The sequence below is a fragment of the Doryrhamphus excisus genome, chromosome 10 (genome assembly GCF_030265055.1).
Source record: "Doryrhamphus excisus isolate RoL2022-K1 chromosome 10, RoL_Dexc_1.0, whole genome shotgun sequence".
NCBI lineage: Eukaryota > Metazoa > Chordata > Actinopteri > Syngnathiformes > Syngnathidae > Doryrhamphus > Doryrhamphus excisus.
Genome location: NC_080475.1, coordinates 12519124 through 12540797, shown reverse-complemented (window position 1 = coordinate 12540797; position 21674 = coordinate 12519124). Strand labels below are relative to the sequence as shown.

Here is a 21674-nt window from a genome sequence, read left to right as displayed (position 1 = left end):
TTCACGTAAAAATGCAGCTGACAAAAAAAAATATTCTTGACTATTCCGTCCATCTTTTTATGCTGCTTATCTTCACCAGGGTCGCAGGGCAATGCCGGAGCCTATCCCAGCTGTCTTTGGGCGGGGTACACCTTGGACTTGGACCTTGGAATGGATTGTGTTCTTCCTTGGCCTGGTCCAAGTGCTGTTTAGTGTTGTTCTCCCTCTACATGCATTTCCATTTCCATCATGTATTGATCAGACATTAACGTGTCCAACCATCATGTTTAACTGCCCCCCCACGCCTAAACAATAACCGCTGGCTGTGGGAGCATTGTGCTGAGAAAAAACATCCCACCGAGACATGATGCGTCCATCAGTGGTGTCCATGCTGGTTTGTGTGGGCTGTGGCAGCACACAGGGGTCATGCAGCGGGGAGGCAAATAAATCCATAGTTGTCAAGCTGAACAGACAATTGCATAAGCCTGTCCATCCCCCCCACTAGATTAACCTCCTCTCATTGGCCGCTGACGTCATCGCAGCACAATACAACCCACGTTATTTCTCTGCAAACACTCTCCGAGCTTTTTACAACACAGGGTGCCCAACATACAGCCTGTATGATATTGTTGGACTAAAGTTGCAATTTTTTAAGGAAAAAAAGGAATAATACAAGAAAAAATTGCATATTTTATGCAAGAAATCGGAATATTGTACAATATGGTATTTTTCTATAAAACAATCAGTATGAAACTGAAGTTGTATTTTTAACTAAACAAGTAGTAACCCCACAATAATATTATGAGTAAAGTCATAATTTTTTTTAAAGAAAAATGTAATCACATTTATACTATATTATATTATACTATATTTATACTATTTGTACTATATTACTATATATATATTACTATATATTATATATTTATACCAAACATAAATTAATAAAATAATGATTTTTTTTCAAGAAAAATGTAATCACATTTATACTATATTATACTATATTTATACTATTTGTACTATATTACTATATATATATATATATTGCTATATATTATATATTTATACAAAACATAAAATAATTAATGAATTTTTTTCAAGAAAAATGTAATCACATTTATACTATATTATATTATACTATATACTATTTGTACTATATTACTATATATATATTACTATATATTATATATTTATACAAAACATAAATTAATAAAATAATGATTTTTTTTAAAGAAAAATTTAATCACATTTATACTATATTATACTATATTCATACTATTTGTACTATATTACTATATATATTACTATATATTATATATTTATACAAAACATAAAATAATAAAATAATTAATGAATTTTTTTCAAGAAAAAATCACATTTTTACTATATTATATTATACTATATTTGTACTATATTACTATATATATATAACTATATACTATATATTTATACAAAACGTAAATTAATAAAATAATGAATGAATAAAATGTACAAAAGGACCAACCATAAATCTTATTGCACGTCACTGTTGTGAATGTTTGGGTAAGCCTGCATCATTCGTCGAAAAAACCTCTTGTGCTTTTGTTTTGAAGGTCCTTCAGTGTCACAATGCTCTTGTTCCGAAGGCTACATCCGGAAGTTGAGCGCCATGTTTGTTTGCAGTACGTGAGGTTTGACGGCGGCGGTGGGGGTGGGGGGGTTAGCCAATAGCCGAAGCTCGGTGACTGTCAGCCGCTACTCAGGCACTCCAGCGCGGCCAACACGGGCAACCTTTGACGCCTTCTGAAAACCTGGAGCGACTGCGATGACATCTCGCAGGTAAAGAAAACCGACATTTTTGTTGTTGTTGTTTTTTTTATTTACTCCTAACGTCGTGTGTCACCTGTCATGGCGTCAACTTGTTTTGACACCTGCTTCACTTTGTACGAGCACTGCTTGATAGTGAGAGGAAAAGGGGGGGCTGGTGAACTTTTTACTCTCGTTCGAGACAAAGGCCAACATAAACTTATGGTTCAAATGTTATAATTCCATCTGTCTAGCTAGCATATTCCTAGTATTTATAGTATTTTAACCACAAAGTCAAACATTCTAAACAATTAAAATGAATATAATTATCGTACTTATCTACGGTTATCAAACTAGCAAGGATTGACGCAAATAACATTCGACTTATTTGTATGCTATATGACACAAACTTTAGTTTTTATCATTTAATTTTAATTTTACACAAGTATAAATACAAGTACAGGTCTAAAACTTAATACTAAAGTAAAGGTAGCTGTAGTAGTTAATCATGATATTGTATACCTCATATAGCATATAGCCTATACGGTTTTTCCATAAGTAACCATATAACCTCATGGTTTTGACACTGATACAAATGACTTTAGCATATAAAATATATAATATTAACATAATAGAGTTGGTGAAGGGATGTTATGTTACTACAGTAAAGTGTTAAGTTAATAAATCAAAGCAAAATTGTCATACTAGGTCTGAAAGTATAAAATTCAATACATAACATTAACATTTTTTTCACAGAAATAAATAATAATCATAATCATCATGTATATTATATATGAAACGGCAGCATGCATCGAACCTTAAAATGTACATTTGCCCATAACAATAAATAACATTATTTTGTCCACTAAGTGTAATGGAAAGAAGTCATGCTTTTGCCGGTGTTTGTGTTTGTTTGTTTGTTTTTAAAATAGCTTCAAAAGAATGGATTTGGATGGAATTTTTAGTAATTGTCAAAAATGGGCAATGACAGAACTGTTGACATTTCAGATCACCGTGTGGATTCAGGAATATTTTAAACGATTCATTAAGATTGCCATATATTTGTGCATATAACTCCACAGGAAATAGTCAGAGCAATTGAAACCAAAATACAGTGTGAATCTGACTGCTGTTGTAGTTTTTTTTATTTATTCTAAGTATATAGTTTTATTAGCCAACAGTGTTTGTGTTGATAGTCCAAAAAGTTTATTCTCGTGAAGTCAGGTCTTGGAAGATAATTTTTCATGTCCTACTAGCCAGAATTTTGCTTATGTAGCACTCCAGGAGTTGATAGTTGACACAAAAGAGGGTATCGCTGTAGGGGTGGCAAACAGAGCATCGTGAATCAGGGTAGCGTAAGTTCACAGATCAAATTAAGGTCTGAAAGTGCTGGAATTTTGGATTATGCTCAAATTTTTTAGGATCATATAATGAGGTTTGCGCATTGAAAGAAGTTTTGGTTGGCTCAAAACGCTCGGTTTCAGAGGGCGTGGCAAACTTGTTCCTTTGTGATGTCACAGAGGCGCTGCCTTCCTTATGGGCGTAGCTGTAGGCATTATACACTCTCTGCCCTCCCCCGGGCTTATATATTGTCAGACACGCTGTGCGTCCACAGAGGTTTGAGAACCACAGTGCCCACTATCTGGAACACTTTAGCCTCGCAAAAAATGTGTAATGACCACATTTCCGTAACCAATGTCGTGCCAGGGTTGTCTGCAGTTCCTAAACACAGCGCCATCACATCCGGATTCTGAGCTCTACGGCACTAGCGGTGCTTCTGACAAAGTGTGAGCAACAAGGAGTGTTCACACAACAACGAAAAATCTTAATGAAAGCTTTTTCTCTATTGAACAACATTAAAATTCCCTCTATCGGCCACTTCATGTTTTGTATATTCCGAAACCCCCTCCAACTATGCACTATGACCCCCCCTGTCTTTGTTAATGGAACAGACCTCATCTGTCACTGAGACCCATTTGAGAAGAGTGAGTCAGTTTTTTTTTGTAAGGCCACAGGAAAACAGCAGCCTGTGTGGAGGAATCAGATAACATGCTGGCAACCATTTCCAGCAGAGCAACGCATGTACACACACACACACACACACACACACCAACTGTTGTGCAAGCTGTTGTGCATGGAGGATTCACATGTACCTGTAATTTTAAAAAATCTGACAGAAATCCTTTGTTTACCGTGGTTCCAGAAATTGGTTTCCAAACAGTTCCGCGGGCCAGATGAAATTGCAACGCGGGCCGGTTTTGGCCCCCGGGGCCTGGGTTTGACACATATAGTTTAGCACCTCGTGCAAATACCACAGCTTGTCAGCAATGCTAAAAATACAGGCGACGTTACCAAAATCCACTCGCCGAGGCTTCATATGTGACCAATATAGCCCTCACGGGGACTTTGATGCCTCGCCGGGTCTGCTAAGTATACCACCTTTTTGTCGGCGGGCCTAGACAGGCATACTGAAAATAGCCAAGACCGAGCTTTATTGAACTTGAGACGTTACGTAAGAGGCTAAGCGGCGGCTGGATCGCACTGCGTGTCCCGTTTGGGTTCAAGCAGCTTGAGGCCCAACCGGTCTTTTTCCCAGCTGCCCCGCGTGTTGTCTGTTCTCTTGACATCTTATCGCATCTAACCAGGTCTGTTTGGAATCCCGGCTGCTCGTTTGTGTTTTCGCTGCTTGGCTGCTGGAGGCTAATGCATGGAAATGGGTCACATGGTGGCCGTCAAAGGAAATCCTATTCTTGGAAAGCCCTGAGTCACGCAGTCGGCTACTCCAGTCATGATGTGAGGAGGATGGAGCCGGGCAGGTCGTTTGCTCCTGATCCTTTAAACACAAATTCAGGGCTGTAACGTTACATGTATTTGTAATCTCATTTGTATGTAATATTATGTAATATTATTATTATATTATTTTAATATTAATAATAGTAATAATATATTAATATTTTGTTTTATTACTATTATTTGTATTATTAATATAATATCATATATATAATATATGTGTATATATCATATATATATATTATCTTATATATATATATACATAATATAATTAATTTAATATATTAATATAATAATATATTAATATTATTATTGATATAATAATAATATTTTGTTTTATTAATATTATTGGTATTATTATATTTATATTATGGTATATATAATATATGAATATTATTAATATAATAATAACAATAACTATTAAATACTTTAAACTAAATTCAGGGCTGTAATGCTACATGTATTTTTAATCTCATTTGTATGTAATATTATGTAATATTATTATTATATTATTTTAATAATAATAATATATTATTATTTTGTTTATTTTACTATTATTTGTATTATTATATTAATATTATTAATACAATATTATAATATATTAATATATAATATATGTGTGTATATATATCATATATATATTATATTATATATATACATAATATATATAATATAATATATATATTCATCTATATTAATATTATTAATATAACAATAATACTATTATCAATATAATAATAATAATAATAATAATAGTAATAATAATAATATAATATTATTATTATTCATGTTAAAATGATATTATTAATATTAAAATAATATAATAATATTACATACAAATGAGATTACAAATTATGTATAATAATAAGTTATTATTATTAATAATATAATTATTAATAATATATTATTAATTAATTATTGTTAATAATAATAATCAATTAATATCAATGATTTTATAAATCATTAATAATAATATTATATTGATAATATTAATATAATAATATTATTAATATTATTATTAATATTATTATTATGTGATATTAGACCTTTTGTCTATGGACTTCTGAACTTCCATTATCAAGTTGTATATGTTTATTTCACCATGACATCATCATGCATATGTATACTCTGACACTACTTACCACATTCAATTGTGACTTCATCCCATCGCTGTAAAATTAATAGCCTAATGGCATACTGCTGAATTGGCTGGATTGTGAGGGGGTTTATCTGGGCTAGGAGCCGACTACGATCTGGTGTAACTACTCCACACACACGATTGAGATGTAATCTCCAGGCACGGGTGACACAGCTGTCGTGTTTATTGCAGACTGCGAGCCAGGACCCGGGAGAGCTGGCACCCCTGATGTGCCATGGCCTGGCATGGTGCGGTGCGTGTCGCAGCCAGAGAAATCCGTGGAATCCCACGGCTGGGCTTTGTTTGCCGTTTGACCACTCGGGAGTAAGGTGGTCACACCAGTCAGCCCTAAGCTTGTCGCATAAAGTGGGGAAAGGACAAGGAGGGTTGGGGGCGGTGGTGGTGGGGGGGTGGCTTCGTGGTTGATAGCGCTGACGGGCTGCACTATCAGGTTCGCTCACGCTCATCCAAATCCCAGATTACAAGATCCCCCCCCACCCACCCACCCGCTCTCCCTGCACACTCCCTCGCTTACATTACCACATTTGCGCAAGGCACCACGTTTCTCAGTGTCTTGTTCTGTGTAACCTGGTAACACCCACCCCAAACTTGCCCCCTGACAGTCCCAGTTTTTATATACTACCTTTGCCCCGCACTAGTCTAATAGTACTGGATTACAAAAGTCCGTGGCTGCAGAAGGAAGGAGGCTTGTGGAAGGCTTCAACCAGAATGGTGAGGTAGGCAGAAATGTTATCGAATATACACTTCGACCAATTACCGTCCTAAACAATTAGACATTCTACCGTTCCATATTTTAGGAATTAGTACTTAGTACTAATTAGTACTAAATCCATACAAGGGGTCAAACTTTTGCTGACTTTTAAATACTTAACAGGAAGTGCTTGCCTTGTGCTTCACTTAAATGACTTTGGTGCAACTGGTACACGTTCAAACTACCACAATTTTCATATACTTTTTCATATTTTCTTATATTTTTTACTTAAACCATTCAGTCACCAAACTGTTCTGAAGTGCCACGGTGTAGTTTTAGGATTTTAGGTTTCACTTGTGGGATTTTAGTACGTCAGTCCTTGCCCCTCGTGTTACAGCAGCGTCCAGCATGCCTCCCCCCCCCATTGTTTTGATAATTTCACCATCCATACAGCAGCGCTATGATGGAAGGATTAAATATAGATTAGTGAAAGACCACATCCTCCCCCTGCCCCCCCTTATTATTGCTGTGTCTGAATCTGTGTGAAGGATTATAAACAAGACAATGAGTAATCTGTTCACCAGTTGACACCCGTGACTTCTCAGTGGTTCCTCGGCAGTCTGCATTGTCAGTAAATGATCAGGTAATGCGACAGATGAGAAGATTTTCCTTGTGTGTGTTATGTTATCCTGTGAGTTAAACTAAAGGTAAATTTGTTTGGGCAAATATAATGACTATAACAAAAATAGTTAAGAGTAGGGCGGGGCGATATGTCGATATTTTAAAAATATTTCGTTTAAGCACGATATCAAAAACAAGCATATCGTTCATCGATATCCATATAGACTGAATTTGATACGGAGGTCTGTATCTTCTATGGCGTTTTTAGTGTTTAAAGGGGACCTGTTATGGTTTTTTCCACTTTTCTGACCTATAAATGTAGTTAAATGTAACAATAATAATAACAATAATAAATGTAGTATTCTCATGAAGTGAGCCCTAAAAGAAGTTTGGGATGGCTCAAAACGCTCAGTTTCAAAAGGCGTGGTAAAACTGGCCCTTTGTGATGTCACAGAGACTTCCTTATATGGTTCATAGTAGTTAGGGAGCACTTTGGGCATATGACCAATCACAGCAGAGTGAGATAAATAAATTAAAACAGACCATTTTGGATGGAAGAACAAATCAAAGGAAATAGAGTTGAAATAGGTGCAGGTTCCGGAAAATCTAAAAAGTATTCTGTGCGGGTTATTGTGTGGAGCTGCTCTATAGGAGCCCACCACTCGACGATCAAACGATCAACAATTTAGCATAATAAGTCCCCTTTAAAACAGACTGTATTCGCGGGAACCACGAAATCCAAAGAAATACAGCCGAATAGGTGCAGATTCTGGAGGAACTAGAAAGTTTGTGTAGCTGCTCTGTAGAAATTGCTTGCAATTCAACTTCAATCTTTATCATCAAATCCCTGCCCAGGAATTGTACCATCCCATGTTCTGGTGCTCTCCAAGGCCCCAGAAGGCCTTCATCCCAGTTAGCCTGGAAGCGTACACTTTAACTAATACCGTTATAGTCGTAAATGTATCACTTGTCCTACAGTTGTTCTGGAAAGCTGTTCTTTGGACTTTCACTTGTCTGAAAGTGCATCAGATGACACCCACAGCCTCACCCCCACCCTAATCCAACCCGGGGGGGAAGCAGGGTCAGGTGCATTGTCGGCCAGATGTCTGGTCTTTGTGTCGGAAGCTGATCCATTTGACAACTGAGCCAACGCTGTACTGGTTGTGTGGTGACAAGCCATCACTGTCACTGTCACAAGAGTTTATCTCCAAAATACAGTCTTGACATTTACATTTATCTCCATAAAGGGAACATTTTTTTTCTATGCAGGAAATGTGATTTGTCAGTGCAACGCAACTCCTCTGACAAAGTGACAGTCATTTGCCTTTTTGCACATTTGATTAAGCCAAAATATTATGTCACGCAGCGGGAGGCTAGAGTGTATGCGGTGACACATTTTTATTTTTATCGCAGTGTGTAACGGGTATTCGTTATGCAGTATTGTATTGGTGCTTGAGTGTAGTTTTGTTTCACCACATCTTTCTCCCACACTATATTTGGAAGAATTATAAAGCTTTCTGTGCTGGTTATTGTGTGTAGCTGCTCTATAGGAGTCCACAACTTTCCCCTTTAGAACCCCTATTGCATTATATTTGAATTGTATATTTCATTTCCTCACATGGTCTTTTTTAATTGGACGTGATCATGGTGGCATTGTTGTATTTTTCCATAATTCGGTTGATTTTTTTTTCTTTAGGTGGTTTCACCCTAACATTACCGGAATCGAAGCAGAGCAGCTCCTGTTGACCCGGGGTGTCCACGGCAGTTTCCTGGCCCGGCCCAGCAAGAGCAATCCAGGGGATTTCACCCTCTCTGTCAGGTAAATCCCTATCTGTACTGCTGTCTGCTTCCTCCATGTTCAAAGTTCAACCCCGGAGAGCAAACAAGCCTCAGTGCTATTTGGCTAGTTGGTCTCTTTGTGTAATTTGTCATGTTAAAGCTAATTTAGCATCTGAGCCCTATTGTTAGGGTAACCATAATTGAAACTCGGACTGTTCAGAGTCTCTACATCCTTAAAATAAATGATAGACAATAGACTACTTTTTTTTGTAAAACTTTGTTGAAACATGTTGAGCAACATTTTAGTGTGGAGTTTGCATGTTCTCCCCATGCATGCTTTACAATTTGAGACAAGTGTTTCAACAAATGGGGTAAAGTTTGTAGCTGTTTAAAGGGTTCATTCATTTATCATCAACTCATATATACCGCCAAAATTAGAAAGTGAGTTTCGGCAGTAATCCGGAAGTCCTCGGGAGTGGTTGGGAGTGTGACCAATCACAGCAGAATAGGCTGTGCTTGGTCACAGACCATCAAACCTGACCATTTTGGAAAGCCAAGGAAATACAGCTGGAATAGGTGCAGATCTGGAAGATCTAGAAAGCTTTTTCAGAGGCCACAATTCAATATTTTTTAAAAATCGGAGTATTATGATAAACAAACAAAACAATGTTGTCATTTTGTGGAAAATTGATTGGGGGGAAACCAATATGGACCTTAGCATATTTAGATATTTTTATGACACTCGTGTTTACACAATTAGAAGGCAAATGGCTCTTTTATTTTGAAGGCCGGTACTGTGTCCTCTGTGTTGAGAATGACTTTGAATATGCAAAGCAAATAGTTTTAGATGTTCAGTCCTGATATCACAGGCTTTCTTTTCTGTCGCCCAATTATGATACAGCCTGCTTCCCAATGTACTGTACATTCATTTTATCAGCTTTATTATTATTAAATGGAAGTCCCTCTCTTAAGGGTAACTATGGTAGATTATGACAGTATTGTTGCTGTATTAGCATGCTTAGTTGCAGTTACTGAAAAGTGTAGAAATCTAGATGCACTACAAACCAAACTGCAGCCTTAAAACCACAGATGGCTTAATAAATTCACAGCGTGGTGTAGCGTGTGAGTGGGCGCTGGCAGTACACACAATCTTTATATTACTCGTGCAACGGCGAACGTGGGTGTTATTTTCACACGTCTGCAGGGCAATAAGCGCTTCAACCTCTTAAATAACACATCTCTCCCTTGCTAAGGCGCAACGATGAGGTGACCCACATCAAGATCCAGAACTCGGGCGACTACTACGACCTGTACGGGGGCGAGAAGTTTGCCACGCTAGCCGAGCTGGTGCAGTACTACACAGAACAACAGGACCTGCTGCGTGAGAGGAACGGCCATGTCATCGAGCTCAAGTACCCGCTGAACTGCAAAGACCCCACATCTGAGAGGTGCCAGTTTCCATGTCTCACCACACACACACACTCACACGTATTTTGCATACAGTAATGAATGTACTTTATATACATAGGGGATGTGCTGCTAGGTTGCATCAAACCCATAAAAACGACATGACTTTCTTTCGCTCTGCACAAACTTTTTTTTTTAAATGGCTATTAGGTTAAATTCTTCACCTCCACGGATTTCACAGTGTTGCTTTTACAGCACTGAGAGAGGCAGTTAAAACATCTGAGAGGCGTTATTAGTCGAGCTTTTAGCACACTTTTACTTTCATGGCCCAATTGCAGCTGTCGGTGCACTTGAACCCCCGGGCTTGTGATTTCTGCAGCGATTGAGTCACAATATTCAAAGCAAATACATTTTATATAAATCATCCGAGCTCTGATCATCAAGGTTATTTTTTTAATGAAAATTTTTTTTGAAATATTTTCACACTAATTTCTTTTAGTCGAAAAACACAGACTCAAATTAGATACTAGTAAACAGTATGTAAAGTATTCAAAAAAAAATTCTATGCTGTATATCTGCAATATTGCAACACATTTCCAATGGAAACTTACCAAGAGTCATAAAATTCAGATGACTTCAAATTAATTTTTTTTGATAAGCCAAAGTCAAACATTAGTTACTGGTGATGAAAATAAGTGCTAATTGTCCCCATATGCAAATTTTTGGCCCTTTTTATTGAATTTTGGACTCCTGTAGAGCAGCTACACACAATAACCCACGCAGAAAGCTTTCTAGATCTTCAGAATCGGCACCCTTTTCCAGCTATATTTCCTTGTATTTTCAAAATGGTCTGTTTTAATTTATTCCACCCACGGCCCGCCTCCGGTCACACCGACTCACTGTGATTGGTCCCACTAGCTAACAGCTTGTACCCAGCTAACAGCTGGGTAACTAGCTAACAGCTTGTACCCAGGCACACCCACCGTATAAGGAAGTCCGGCTTTAGCGGGTATTGGAAAAAAGTTCAAAGCCTCATTAACTGAACTTGTCATCATTTAACACGATAATACAACATATTAACAATATTTAGAGGTCATAAAAGTGGAAAAAGCAATCCGTCCCCTTTAACAGAAAGATAAATGTCAGGACATGATTATACAAATTTGTATTTGTCTCCTTCCCACTATTAAGTCATTCACGATGCGTTGTTTTCAGTCTTTGTGTGACAGTTTCTGTGTTAAACATAAACAGCGTGACCATGTGTCTCCGTCCTCTCTAGATGGTTCCACGGACACTTGTCGGGCCGAGATGCTGAGAAGCTGCTCACGGACAAAGGCAAGGTCGGCAGCTTCCTGGTGCGGGAAAGCCAAAGCAAACCTGGCGACTTTGTCCTGTCTGTTCTCACTCACGAGGAGAAGCACGACAACGTGGAACGCAAGACCAAGGTCACCCACGTGATGATCCGCTACCAGGTACCTCAGTGTGATGGTTGCTACGTCAATGATGAGATGTTTTTAGGCATATTTATGGGTATTTGTAATGGCGGAACTTTGGGTGGTGGTCTTCCAGCAGGATGGGAAATACGACGTGGGCGGCGGCGAAAGGTTTGACACTCTGGCTGACCTGGTGGATCACTATAAGAAGAACCCTATGGTGGAGAAGAGTGGCATTGTAGTGCACCTCAAACAGGTTTGGAAATGAATGCTTAAAGAGCTTATCTGCTACATGCTATATGCTATCCCAGCTGTCTTTGGGCGAGAGGCGGGGTACACCCTGGACTGGTCGCCAGCCAATCACAGGGCACATATAGACAAACAACCATTCACACTCACATTCATACCTATGGACAATTTGGTGTCGCCAATTAACCTAGCATGTTTTTGGAATGTGGGAGGAAACCGGAGTACCCGGAGAAAACCCACGCATGCACGGGGAGAACATGCAAACTCCACACAGAGATGGCCCAGGGTGGAATTGAACCCTGGTCTCCTAGCTGTGAGGTCTGCGCGCTAACCACTAGACCACCGTGCCGCCCACCTAAAAAGTTGTACAGTAAACCTCGGATATATCCGATTCAATTGTTCCCACTGGTTTTGTCCGATATAAGCGAAATCCGTTATATGCGTATACCGGAAAATGTCCGTTTTACGCATATATCGGATTTATATCCGGTATATTCGTAAATCGGATTTTATCCGTTATAAAAAGGCACTTCCTTGACTATGTTTCCAATGTACCTGGACGCGCAGGCAACGCTGCAAACGCTACAAATGACGTCGTATAGCGGCCTGTCATGATTCGGCGAATCGGAGCGCCACGATGCGGCCATCCGATATATGCGAGGGAAATTTAATGGAAATGCATTGGAATTTTGTCCGAAATGGGCGAAATCCGTTATAAAAAATCCGATATATGCAATGAATTTTTATTGGAAATGCATTACAGAAAAATTGGTTCTTTTTTATCTGTCTGTTGTGAGCGAATTTCCGATATATCCGAGTTCGATATATCCGAGGTTTACTGTACAACTATTTTTGTTGTTGTTTGATTTCACATATATCTCTTTGTCCAAACAGCCTTTTAACGCCACAAGGATAAACGCGGCCAACATTGAGAATCGAGTACGAGAGCTCAACAAGGTAGCAGACAACTCCGAGAAACCCAAGCAAGGATTTTGGGAAGAATTTGAGGTATGTTGCCTTAAAACTCCTGCACACTAATAATAATTTCCTCTCATCTTCTCTGTTATTACCACTCGTCAATCATGAGCCAATTTAAAAAACAAGTTAACATAGGATAGCATGCATGTGTTGAGCTATACTGAACTGGTTTTAGCATTTTATTAACAAAATGTGAATACCCAAGTAGCCCAGGAGTCTTTCAGTTTCTTCCAGTAGAAAAGGTTTAACATACCTTGGTTAGAGGAAGACCCAAAGGGGCCATTAGACCTGTTTGAATGACGCACAAATGGAGGAAATGGATAAAAACACCCACAGACAGCTCTGATATGTTGTAGAAAGTATTCCTAGAATACTTGAACTTGTCGCTGCAAAAGGAGACCGGTTCTATATTTTATCCATTTTCACTTCCTGTATGTGTGATGTCCAAGTGTCAAATAGTCTTTGTCCATATAGTGTGCATCACGCCTTTTTTTTTTTTGTTGTTTTCGGGGGGTGACATTTCATTTTACACATGACAAAGACAATCCGTCTCCGTTTCCCGCAGGTACTTCAGCAACAGGAGTGCAAGCTGCTGTATCCCCGGAAGGAAGGCATGAAACCAGAAAACAAGAGCAAAAACAGATACAAGAATATCCTCCCGTGTGAGTGTTTCAGAGAGCAACATTGCCGCAGTTTCCTGCCGTCGTCGGCTTCCTGTGGAAAAAGAACAAGAGTGACACAAATAGACAAGACGGGCCTCATATATGGGCGGCATTGATAGCTCGCACATGGCCACCATTTAGCCGCACAATGTATTAATGATGTAACATTTGTTGTTTTGTTGTGTCATTTCAGTTGACAACACTCGGGTTGAAATCAGGGACACGGATCCCGAAGTTCCTGGTTCAGATTACATTAATGCCAACTATATTAGAGTGACCGGAAAGCATGAGGCAAGTGGATATAATAATAATGATAAAAACTCTTTGCTAATATAAGTACATGCTAACTTTGTGGTTCTGTGCTGCCATGCTATTGTTATGGGGTTTGAAACACAAGTTCTTAAATGATCCAGTATCACAACATGTTCCGGTGCTGTTTTGAACAGGGCTCACATGAAGAGGGGCGGCATATAGAAGAAAGCAAAGTCTTCATCGCCACCCAAGGATGCCTTCAGACCACGGTGAATGACTTCTGGAAGATGGTGCATCAGGAGAACACGCACGTCATCGTCATGACCACAAAGGAGATGGAGAGAGGGCGGGTAAAGTACATAGCACATTATTCATTCATTCATTTTCTACTGCTTATCCTCGGGGGGGTGTTGGAGCCTACCCCAGCTGTCTTTGTGCGAGAGGCGGGGTACACCCTGGACTGGTGGCCAGCCAATCACAGGGCACATATAGACAAACAACCATTCACACTCACATTCATACTTATGGACAATTTGGAGTCGCTAATTAACCTAGCATGTTTTTGGAATGTGGGAGGAAACCGGAGTAGTACCCGGAGAAAACCCACGCATGCACGGGAGGAACATGCAAATTCCACACAGAGATGGCCGAGGGTGAGATTGAACCCTGGTCTCTCTAGCGTGTGAGGTCTGCACGCTAACCACTTGTCCGCCGTGCAGCGCCATAGCCATTATATCATTGTTAATTAGTAGGAAAATTTGTTAATTAGTAGGAAATGCTTGCAGGTCTCGCATGATGGTAACAAGCATTTAAAAGATAATTTTAAATTGATGTTTTACAGTAGTGTAAAGGAAGCGTGTCTCGCATTTACACTGGAAATTAGACAGTTTAATGGTAATGGTAATGGTTTTATTTCATTTGAACATGCATCAGATTACAATTGAATGCATCACATAATCAGTTCACAGTTCCACATGTCCAAAAGGAGTAGGAAGAAGCAAAGCTTATTAAATCCTACCCTTCCATCTGGTACTTTTACAATCAGTAACTGTTACATTTGTTCACTTCCTGCTTTCTGTAATACAGTTTAAGGTTGGGTTTTTTTTGTTTGTTTTTTTTATTTTAATTTTAAAGTTTAATAGCTGCCACCAACACAGCTCTGATGCCATCCATGTTGTTTCTGACATGTGTGATGTCACAGCATACTTTGTCACAGACACTATCCGGTTATTTGTGTCCGTATCCAAACACATAACGGATGTTTCTCCAAATCCACACTTTAGCAGGAGGTTTTCAAAACCTTTGTTTTAGTACCAGATGTCTGCCGACTCATGTGGATGATCAAACTGTGGAAAAATAACATTTATTTATTTTTTAAACTCATAAACTCATGAACAGGTTCTAGGGACACATATTATTGTTGTAACATTATTAAAAAGTCCCAGTAAAGGCTTTGAAATAACTATTTTTTTCCAACATATTTAATGGAAAATACGGTGTATTGTGTTTTATAGTTTTATAGTTTAGCTGTGTGGTTTATTGTAATGGCTGGACGTCACTGTCTGTTAGATGTGTGTGTGTGTGTGGGGGGGAGACAGCAGCTAACAAGGATAGTATGACAGTTAAGCTGATTCCCTAAGCTGCTTGAGTGGATCTAATTCTTTAGGTCGTCTAATTCCTACAACCACCTACCCTCCCTCTTTCTTCTTCCTGTACCTCCATGTAGAACAAGTGTGTGCGTTACTGGCCCAAGCTGCACGCCACCATGGAGTTTGGGAGGGTCCAGGTGAAGAACTTGGAGGAGCGCACGGCGCAGGACTACATCCTGAGGAAGCTGGAGGTGACCCGTCTGGATCGGGTAAGCGGGGGACAAAACAAAGCAGCCGCCCTCAATCGGGGCTGACACACTGACCTGGGATCAGATTATCTAACCCATTACACAAAACTCACAAAATCCCCACACACCACTTGCTGACGTTTACAAGGCTTGATTTAAAGTGCTAGTGACAACAAAACATGTTAGTATTATTATTTTCACGTACCATATATTTCTTATCCAGTTGTTTTGATACTGCCCATTTACCCCCTAAAACAGGGGTGGGCAAACTACGACCCGGGGGCCACATGCGGCACACCAAGTGTTTGAATCCGGCCCGCCACTTCCTTTCTAAGAATTTAAACTTTTAACGTACATGCTGGCAACATGACTTGACTGAACATGACTGAAAAAAAACAAAGCTGTAAAATTCAATTGCGTGGTTTCATGTGGTCTGATGTTTAAAGAGTCTTGAACCAGTCATGATGTGCTATATATATCACTATATTGACACTTATTATGGTACCCATTATGTTATTGTATGGTCATATCACCTCGTACTTTGGTACGAGGTGCATTATTTAAAAAAAAAACAAAAAAACCTTAAACTGTATTATGGAAAGCAGGAAGTGAACAAATGTAACAGTTACTGATTGTAAAAGTACCAGATGGAGGGGTAGGATTTAATAAGCTTTGCTTCTTCCTACTCCTTTTGGACATGTGGAACTGTGAACTAATTATGTGATGCATTCAATTGTAATCTGATGCATGTTCAAATGAAATAAAACCATTACCATAAAGTGGTCCAGAAAAAAACTAACATTAGGACATATAGATAATAGTATGACACTTTTACAGATAAAATTAGACAAATAATTCAAGATGGACTGTTTAGTGTGTGAGTTATATATATATATATATATTCTGGCCCCCCGGACAATTTTGTTAACTCAATGCGGCCCACGAGTCAAAAAAGTTTGCCCACCCCTGCCCTTAAAGGTTAATCTAGCACAAAACCCTTATTTTTTGGGCCTTCCTTTGATTTCTTCACAGAGGGAACCTCTGAGGTACATTTGGCACTACCAGTACCTAAGCTGGCCAGATCACGGTGTTCCCAACGAGCCAGGAGGCGTCCTCTGGTTTCTCGAGGAGATCAACCGAACCCAGGGCACAGTTCCGGAATCTGGACCCATTGTCGTTCACTGCAGGTACAAGCGGTGTAGAGCGTTTAGACTGGGCAGTTGCGTGGCCGCACACGGCAGACCACTACACACGGTTCGCACATGGTTTGACCCATGCCTCTTGTTGTTCCACAGTGCAGGCATTGGGAGGACAGGCACCATTATCGTCATTGACATCCTCATCGATGTCATTAACCGCCAAGGTAGGGGCAGACTTCATTTTTTTATTGCACTTTTTTAGATTTTTGCATTTTAGATTGCAATTTTTTTTTCATGAATTCTATGTTTTACTTTCTATTTTCATCACAAATCAGTGTCACATCCCTGTCCGATTTCTGGTTCTATGGTTATCATCATGAGATTGAATGAAGTCTTATGTGATCTCTCTCTGAACTGTCTCTGTGTACTCCAGGACTAGACTGTGACATCGACATCCCAAAGACCATTCAGAGGGTACGGCAGCAGAGGTCCGGTATGGTGCAGACTGAGGCCCAGTACAAATTCATCTACATGGCAGTGCAGCAGTACATAGACACAGCCCAGAAGAGACTGGAGGAAGAGCAGGTAAGATTAAGATTAAGATTAAGATATGCCTTTATTCGTCCCTCAGTGGGGAAATTTGTATTGCACAGCAGCAAGAGTACAGAGTCGGTTAAGCAGTACAAAAATACACAATATAGAAATATAAACAACCCAGTATTAACAAAATGAACAGTTTTTCCCAGAGTTATATACAATACAGTATGTAGATAATATGAAACGAGATGAGATATATGACCAATCTATACACTGAGATCACTGAGTACACAAAGCCCAAAAGATTTCAAATATCTAGAAAAAAAGCAGCTTGTGATAACTGCCCCAGTGAGTGCCCACAATGTTCTTATCTAATCCAAGATAAGTCCCCAAGCTTTTATTCCATAGCTGGCTGAACTGAACTGAAGCTGCATAATGATGATGATAATGATGATGTTGCATTGCAGAGGAATAAAGTGAAAGAGAGAGAGTACTCCAACATCAAATATCCTCCGATGGCTAACTCCAGGTCCATGCTCAACATGGCATCCTCACGTTCTTCATCTGTGTAAGTCGAAGTCTTTTATCTTGAAACTGCATATACTGTATATTGAACCGTATTAATGTCCTGTGTTATAGTGTTTTTCACCATTGGAGGTGTGTTGTCTGTAATCTTGAAGCCGGTATTTAGTCATAATGGGACAACATCGCTTAATATACTAAGTGGATATCACGCTCATGAGGTCACAGAAAAGGAGTTTTTTAAACAGTACAGTACAGTACAGTACGGGTAATCTTGCCTCATTGCCTCATCTTGCCTTTTTTTTATTGGTTGTCTGCGCTATTTTATCCCATTTATTGGTATGATGTCATCATTCCTCATACTGGTGATATACTACTAACATTATTATTATCATCATTCATTCATTTTCTACCGCTTATCCTAGCCTATCCCCGGTGTCTTTGGGCGTGAGGCGGGGTACACCCTGGACTGGTCGCCAGCCAATCACAGGGCATATTATTATCATCATCATCATCATTATTATTATTATTATTGTTGTTCTAGCATGACCAATGACGATTCATCGGGTGTATACGAGAACATCAACTTTAAAAGCCCTCAGACATCATTCAGCAGCAACACCAGGAGGTAAAAGCAGTGCTGCGATGGCCCCTCCCCCCCACCTGTTCTCTGCCTGCTTATCTGTGAGTACATATTTTTATATGACAATATCAATATGATTGTGAAAAAATCTTATTATTTACATTTACATTATTTGATCACTTTTCTGTGTCTAAAAAATTAATTAATGTACTGCAACAGATGTGAAATGGATTGGGGGGGTAGGATTAAATAAGCTTCTTCCTACTCCCTTCGGACACGCAGAACTGTTTTTTGAATTATGTAATGTATTTCATTGTAACATTCATTCATTCATTCATTAATATTTACCGCTTATCCTCATGAGGGTTGCGGGGGGTACTGGAGCCTATCCCAGTTGTCTTTAGGTGAGGGGCGGGGTACACCTGGACTGGTCGCCAGCCAAACACAGGGCACATATAGACAAACAACCATTCACACTCACATTCATACCTATGGACAATTTGGAGTCGCTAATTAACCTAGCATGTTTTTGGAATGTGGGAGGAAACCCACTCATGCACGGGGAGAACATGCAAACTCCACACAAAAATGGCTGACGGTGGAATTGAACTCGGGTCTCCTAGCTGTGAGGCCTTCGCGCTAACCACGATTACTATTATCATTTCAATGTTCATCGTTACCCGTGTTAGTTTTTGTTTGTTGTGCAAGAAATGTTAAGTCCCAAGAAGCATACTGGATTAAATTCATACCAGTTCATAAGACAAATATTAATATTTACTTTTTTAGTTTTCATCATGCCTCCGCTTAATCACACGTCACTGTTCTCAACCTTTAACTCCACTTGTCCACCATGTTCGCTCTTCAGCGGGGAGGCATCTCCTCATTTGAAGCCGACAATCCCTCCTTCCAGCACGAGTTCAACGGGATCGCGGCTCTCTGCCTGAACCCCCGCCATGGTGCACCTTGCCAGAATGAGCGCACCCAGCAGGTCTTCTCCAGCTTGGACCCCCGCTATCTCAGGAGCTAATCCTACGAAGGACTGAGCACACCGCCACCACCTCGCCCTGTTAGCTACAGCTCTGCTGCCGCCTCTTCTGTTCATCAGTGAAAGTGCCTTGTTGCCAGTCATGGAGCTGTTCCATCTCTGCGCTTATGTCTGCTTGAGTTGAGTGGGATGGATGTTGAACCAGGGGTCATGACACTACAAGGATGCAGGATCGGAGACAAGAGGAGGTCAAAGCAAGGTCGAATGACAAGACATCCTGATGTAAGGTTGTATTCTATTCCCAAAAAACATCTTTTGCAAAAAGACGAGAATATGGGCACCACATCATTGTGGTGTCTTCTTCTATTGTTTCTTTTTAAGATTATTTTCCCAGTCAAGCACATTGAATTTGTAGTGGTCACATTAACAGTAAGCTAAGTAGTATATGAAAATGGATGAAGTAATTTTATGAGAATAAAGTCCTAATTTTTCCAAAAAATAATTTTGAAAGAAATAATACAGTATGGGGATTTTTTTATGACAGTTATATTAGATAGATAGATAGATAGATAGATAGATAGATAGATAGATAGATAGATAGATAGATAGATAGATAGATAGATAGATAGATAGATAGATAGATAGATAGTGGTGAATAATTAGATTACATCAAATATGAACAACAATGTACAGTGTAAACAGTAAATTGCACAAATAATTTGAATAATTTTGAATAAATAATAATAATTTCAAGTTTTTAAAGTATTACAAGGCAAAACAAATTTCTAATACCCAAAAATGTCCTGATTTTAGGAGAATAGTTCATGGTAATTATAATATGACAAAGATATCATATGAGGACTAAAGTAGTAATTTATATGAATGAAGTTATACAGGAAGAAAGTTGTACTACAAGAAAATAATGAATGAAAAATTGCCAATATATTATATAGTAAAATCACATCCAAAATGCCAATTTATTATTGTAAAACCCCAACTTTTTTTCTTGTAATCATTATATAATTAGCTTCTTGCCTATATGCACCTATGTGGTAATTACCACCTTGTCCAGCAGGTGGAGTAGTTCCACTCTTCCATCCCCTTCTGTATTGGAACGTATGAGGCCATTCACTATCCACGTTTGGTGTCATAATAACAGCCAATAACAGACAGACGGTACATCAAATAGTAGCGGGATGTTGAGGATTCCTGAATGAGATCGGTGGACTTTGTTTGACTTGTAGTCCTTGTTAATCATCTGGATCTGATGTGCTTCAACATCTGCTCACAAAGCAGACAAGGAAGAGGAAATGTGGAGCGATTATAGTGGACCAGATGGCCATGTGCCCGAGATTGAAGAATAGATTTGTCTCCAAAAAAGTAATTTCGACCCACAAGGGGGGATGTAATCCAGGCTTGATGACAGCGCTGTGAGCACGTAGAGACCACGTCACTGACGCCATAAGTAAGAACACTAGTTTGAATTTTAGTCTCCGTTTTCATCACCAAAAGGCAAATGGTGCTGACACCAGATACTGATCAATTATTCAAATTTGACTGAATTATTTTCGCGTGCTACATTCACGGTCATCTTGTCACATTTTTTTCCTCTGTGTGGTGTACTTTTTAATGCCATTGATACTTATCTATGTGTGTTTCCCCCTCTATATTATGGCTTGTGTTCCTGTATTTATGTCACTTTTTATTTTCACTTTGTCTCCTATGCTAAATTGTAATATCAATACTTGAAAGTGTGAAACTGCTGAATTGTAGTATGATTGTGGTTTGTTAGAAGTATTACTATGATTATGACTGGAGGTTTGCAGTGATTCTCCTCTCACCGTGTATGTACTTACTTCCTTCTCAGATGGCTTCTGCTTAGATGCCTTCTTTGCTGTACAGGCCAGACTACCTACAGTACCTCCAGTACTTCCAGTACTTACCAGTACTTACCCGCAGATGCAATCAGCTTCCGCTAATGGAAACCACGTGGTTTGTTACAATAAACACACACATACGCTGACTCATGCTATTCATTGATTGGCCTTCTTTGGACTTTTCATTGCAAAATGTGGAACTTCTTATTGATTCCAGCAATACCTTCAAAAGCCACTGGGTGAGTAGTTTCTACTTTGACTTTTATTACACCTTGGTTTGAACTTAAAGCTGCTGTATGCCGTTCACTTTCAAGTATTAGCCCTCTAACGCCGGACAGTGTTTGTTGTCCACTAATGACAGCCATTTTGCTAGTTAGCCATAGTTGCTAAGTTTAACTACTGAAGTTAGCAA

General features: G+C 39.1%; 1 protein-coding gene across 5 annotated transcripts; it reads left to right on the top strand.

Moving 5' to 3' along the window:
* The first annotated feature begins 1632 nt into the window (after nucleotides 1-1632).
* Nucleotides 1633-21421, top strand: ptpn11b (protein tyrosine phosphatase non-receptor type 11b). 5 transcript variants are annotated; one of them, XM_058084070.1, is made up of 17 exons: nucleotides 1633-1794; nucleotides 8719-8841; nucleotides 10055-10249; nucleotides 11488-11680; nucleotides 11778-11897; nucleotides 12785-12898; nucleotides 13434-13530; nucleotides 13724-13821; nucleotides 13977-14132; nucleotides 15509-15640; nucleotides 16652-16806; nucleotides 16915-16982; nucleotides 17192-17343; nucleotides 17763-17863; nucleotides 18362-18501; nucleotides 19266-19667; nucleotides 21253-21421. In XM_058084070.1, the coding sequence occupies exons 1-15, from the start codon at nucleotides 1781-1783 to the stop codon at nucleotides 18447-18449; spliced, it is 1806 nt and encodes a 601-aa protein (XP_057940053.1). In that variant the 5' UTR covers nucleotides 1633-1780; the 3' UTR covers nucleotides 18450-18501; nucleotides 19266-19667; nucleotides 21253-21421. The 5 variants fall into 5 exon arrangements, with proteins under 5 accessions (XP_057940053.1, XP_057940051.1, XP_057940054.1 ...); XM_058084068.1 differs by having other exon boundaries at nucleotides 19266-20850; XM_058084071.1 differs by having other exon boundaries at nucleotides 11781-11897; nucleotides 19266-21421.
* The last annotated feature ends 253 nt before the right edge of the window (nucleotides 21422-21674 follow it).

Bases quoted from the DNA above. Each gene is read 5' to 3' on its own strand.
- ptpn11b (XM_058084070.1), top strand. The intron at 12,899-13,433 runs GTATGTTGCCTT...CGTTTCCCGCAG, and splicing joins GATTTTGGGAAGAATTTGAG to GTACTTCAGCAACAGGAGTG. The intron at 16,983-17,191 runs GTAGGGGCAGAC...TGTGTACTCCAG, and splicing joins CGATGTCATTAACCGCCAAG to GACTAGACTGTGACATCGAC.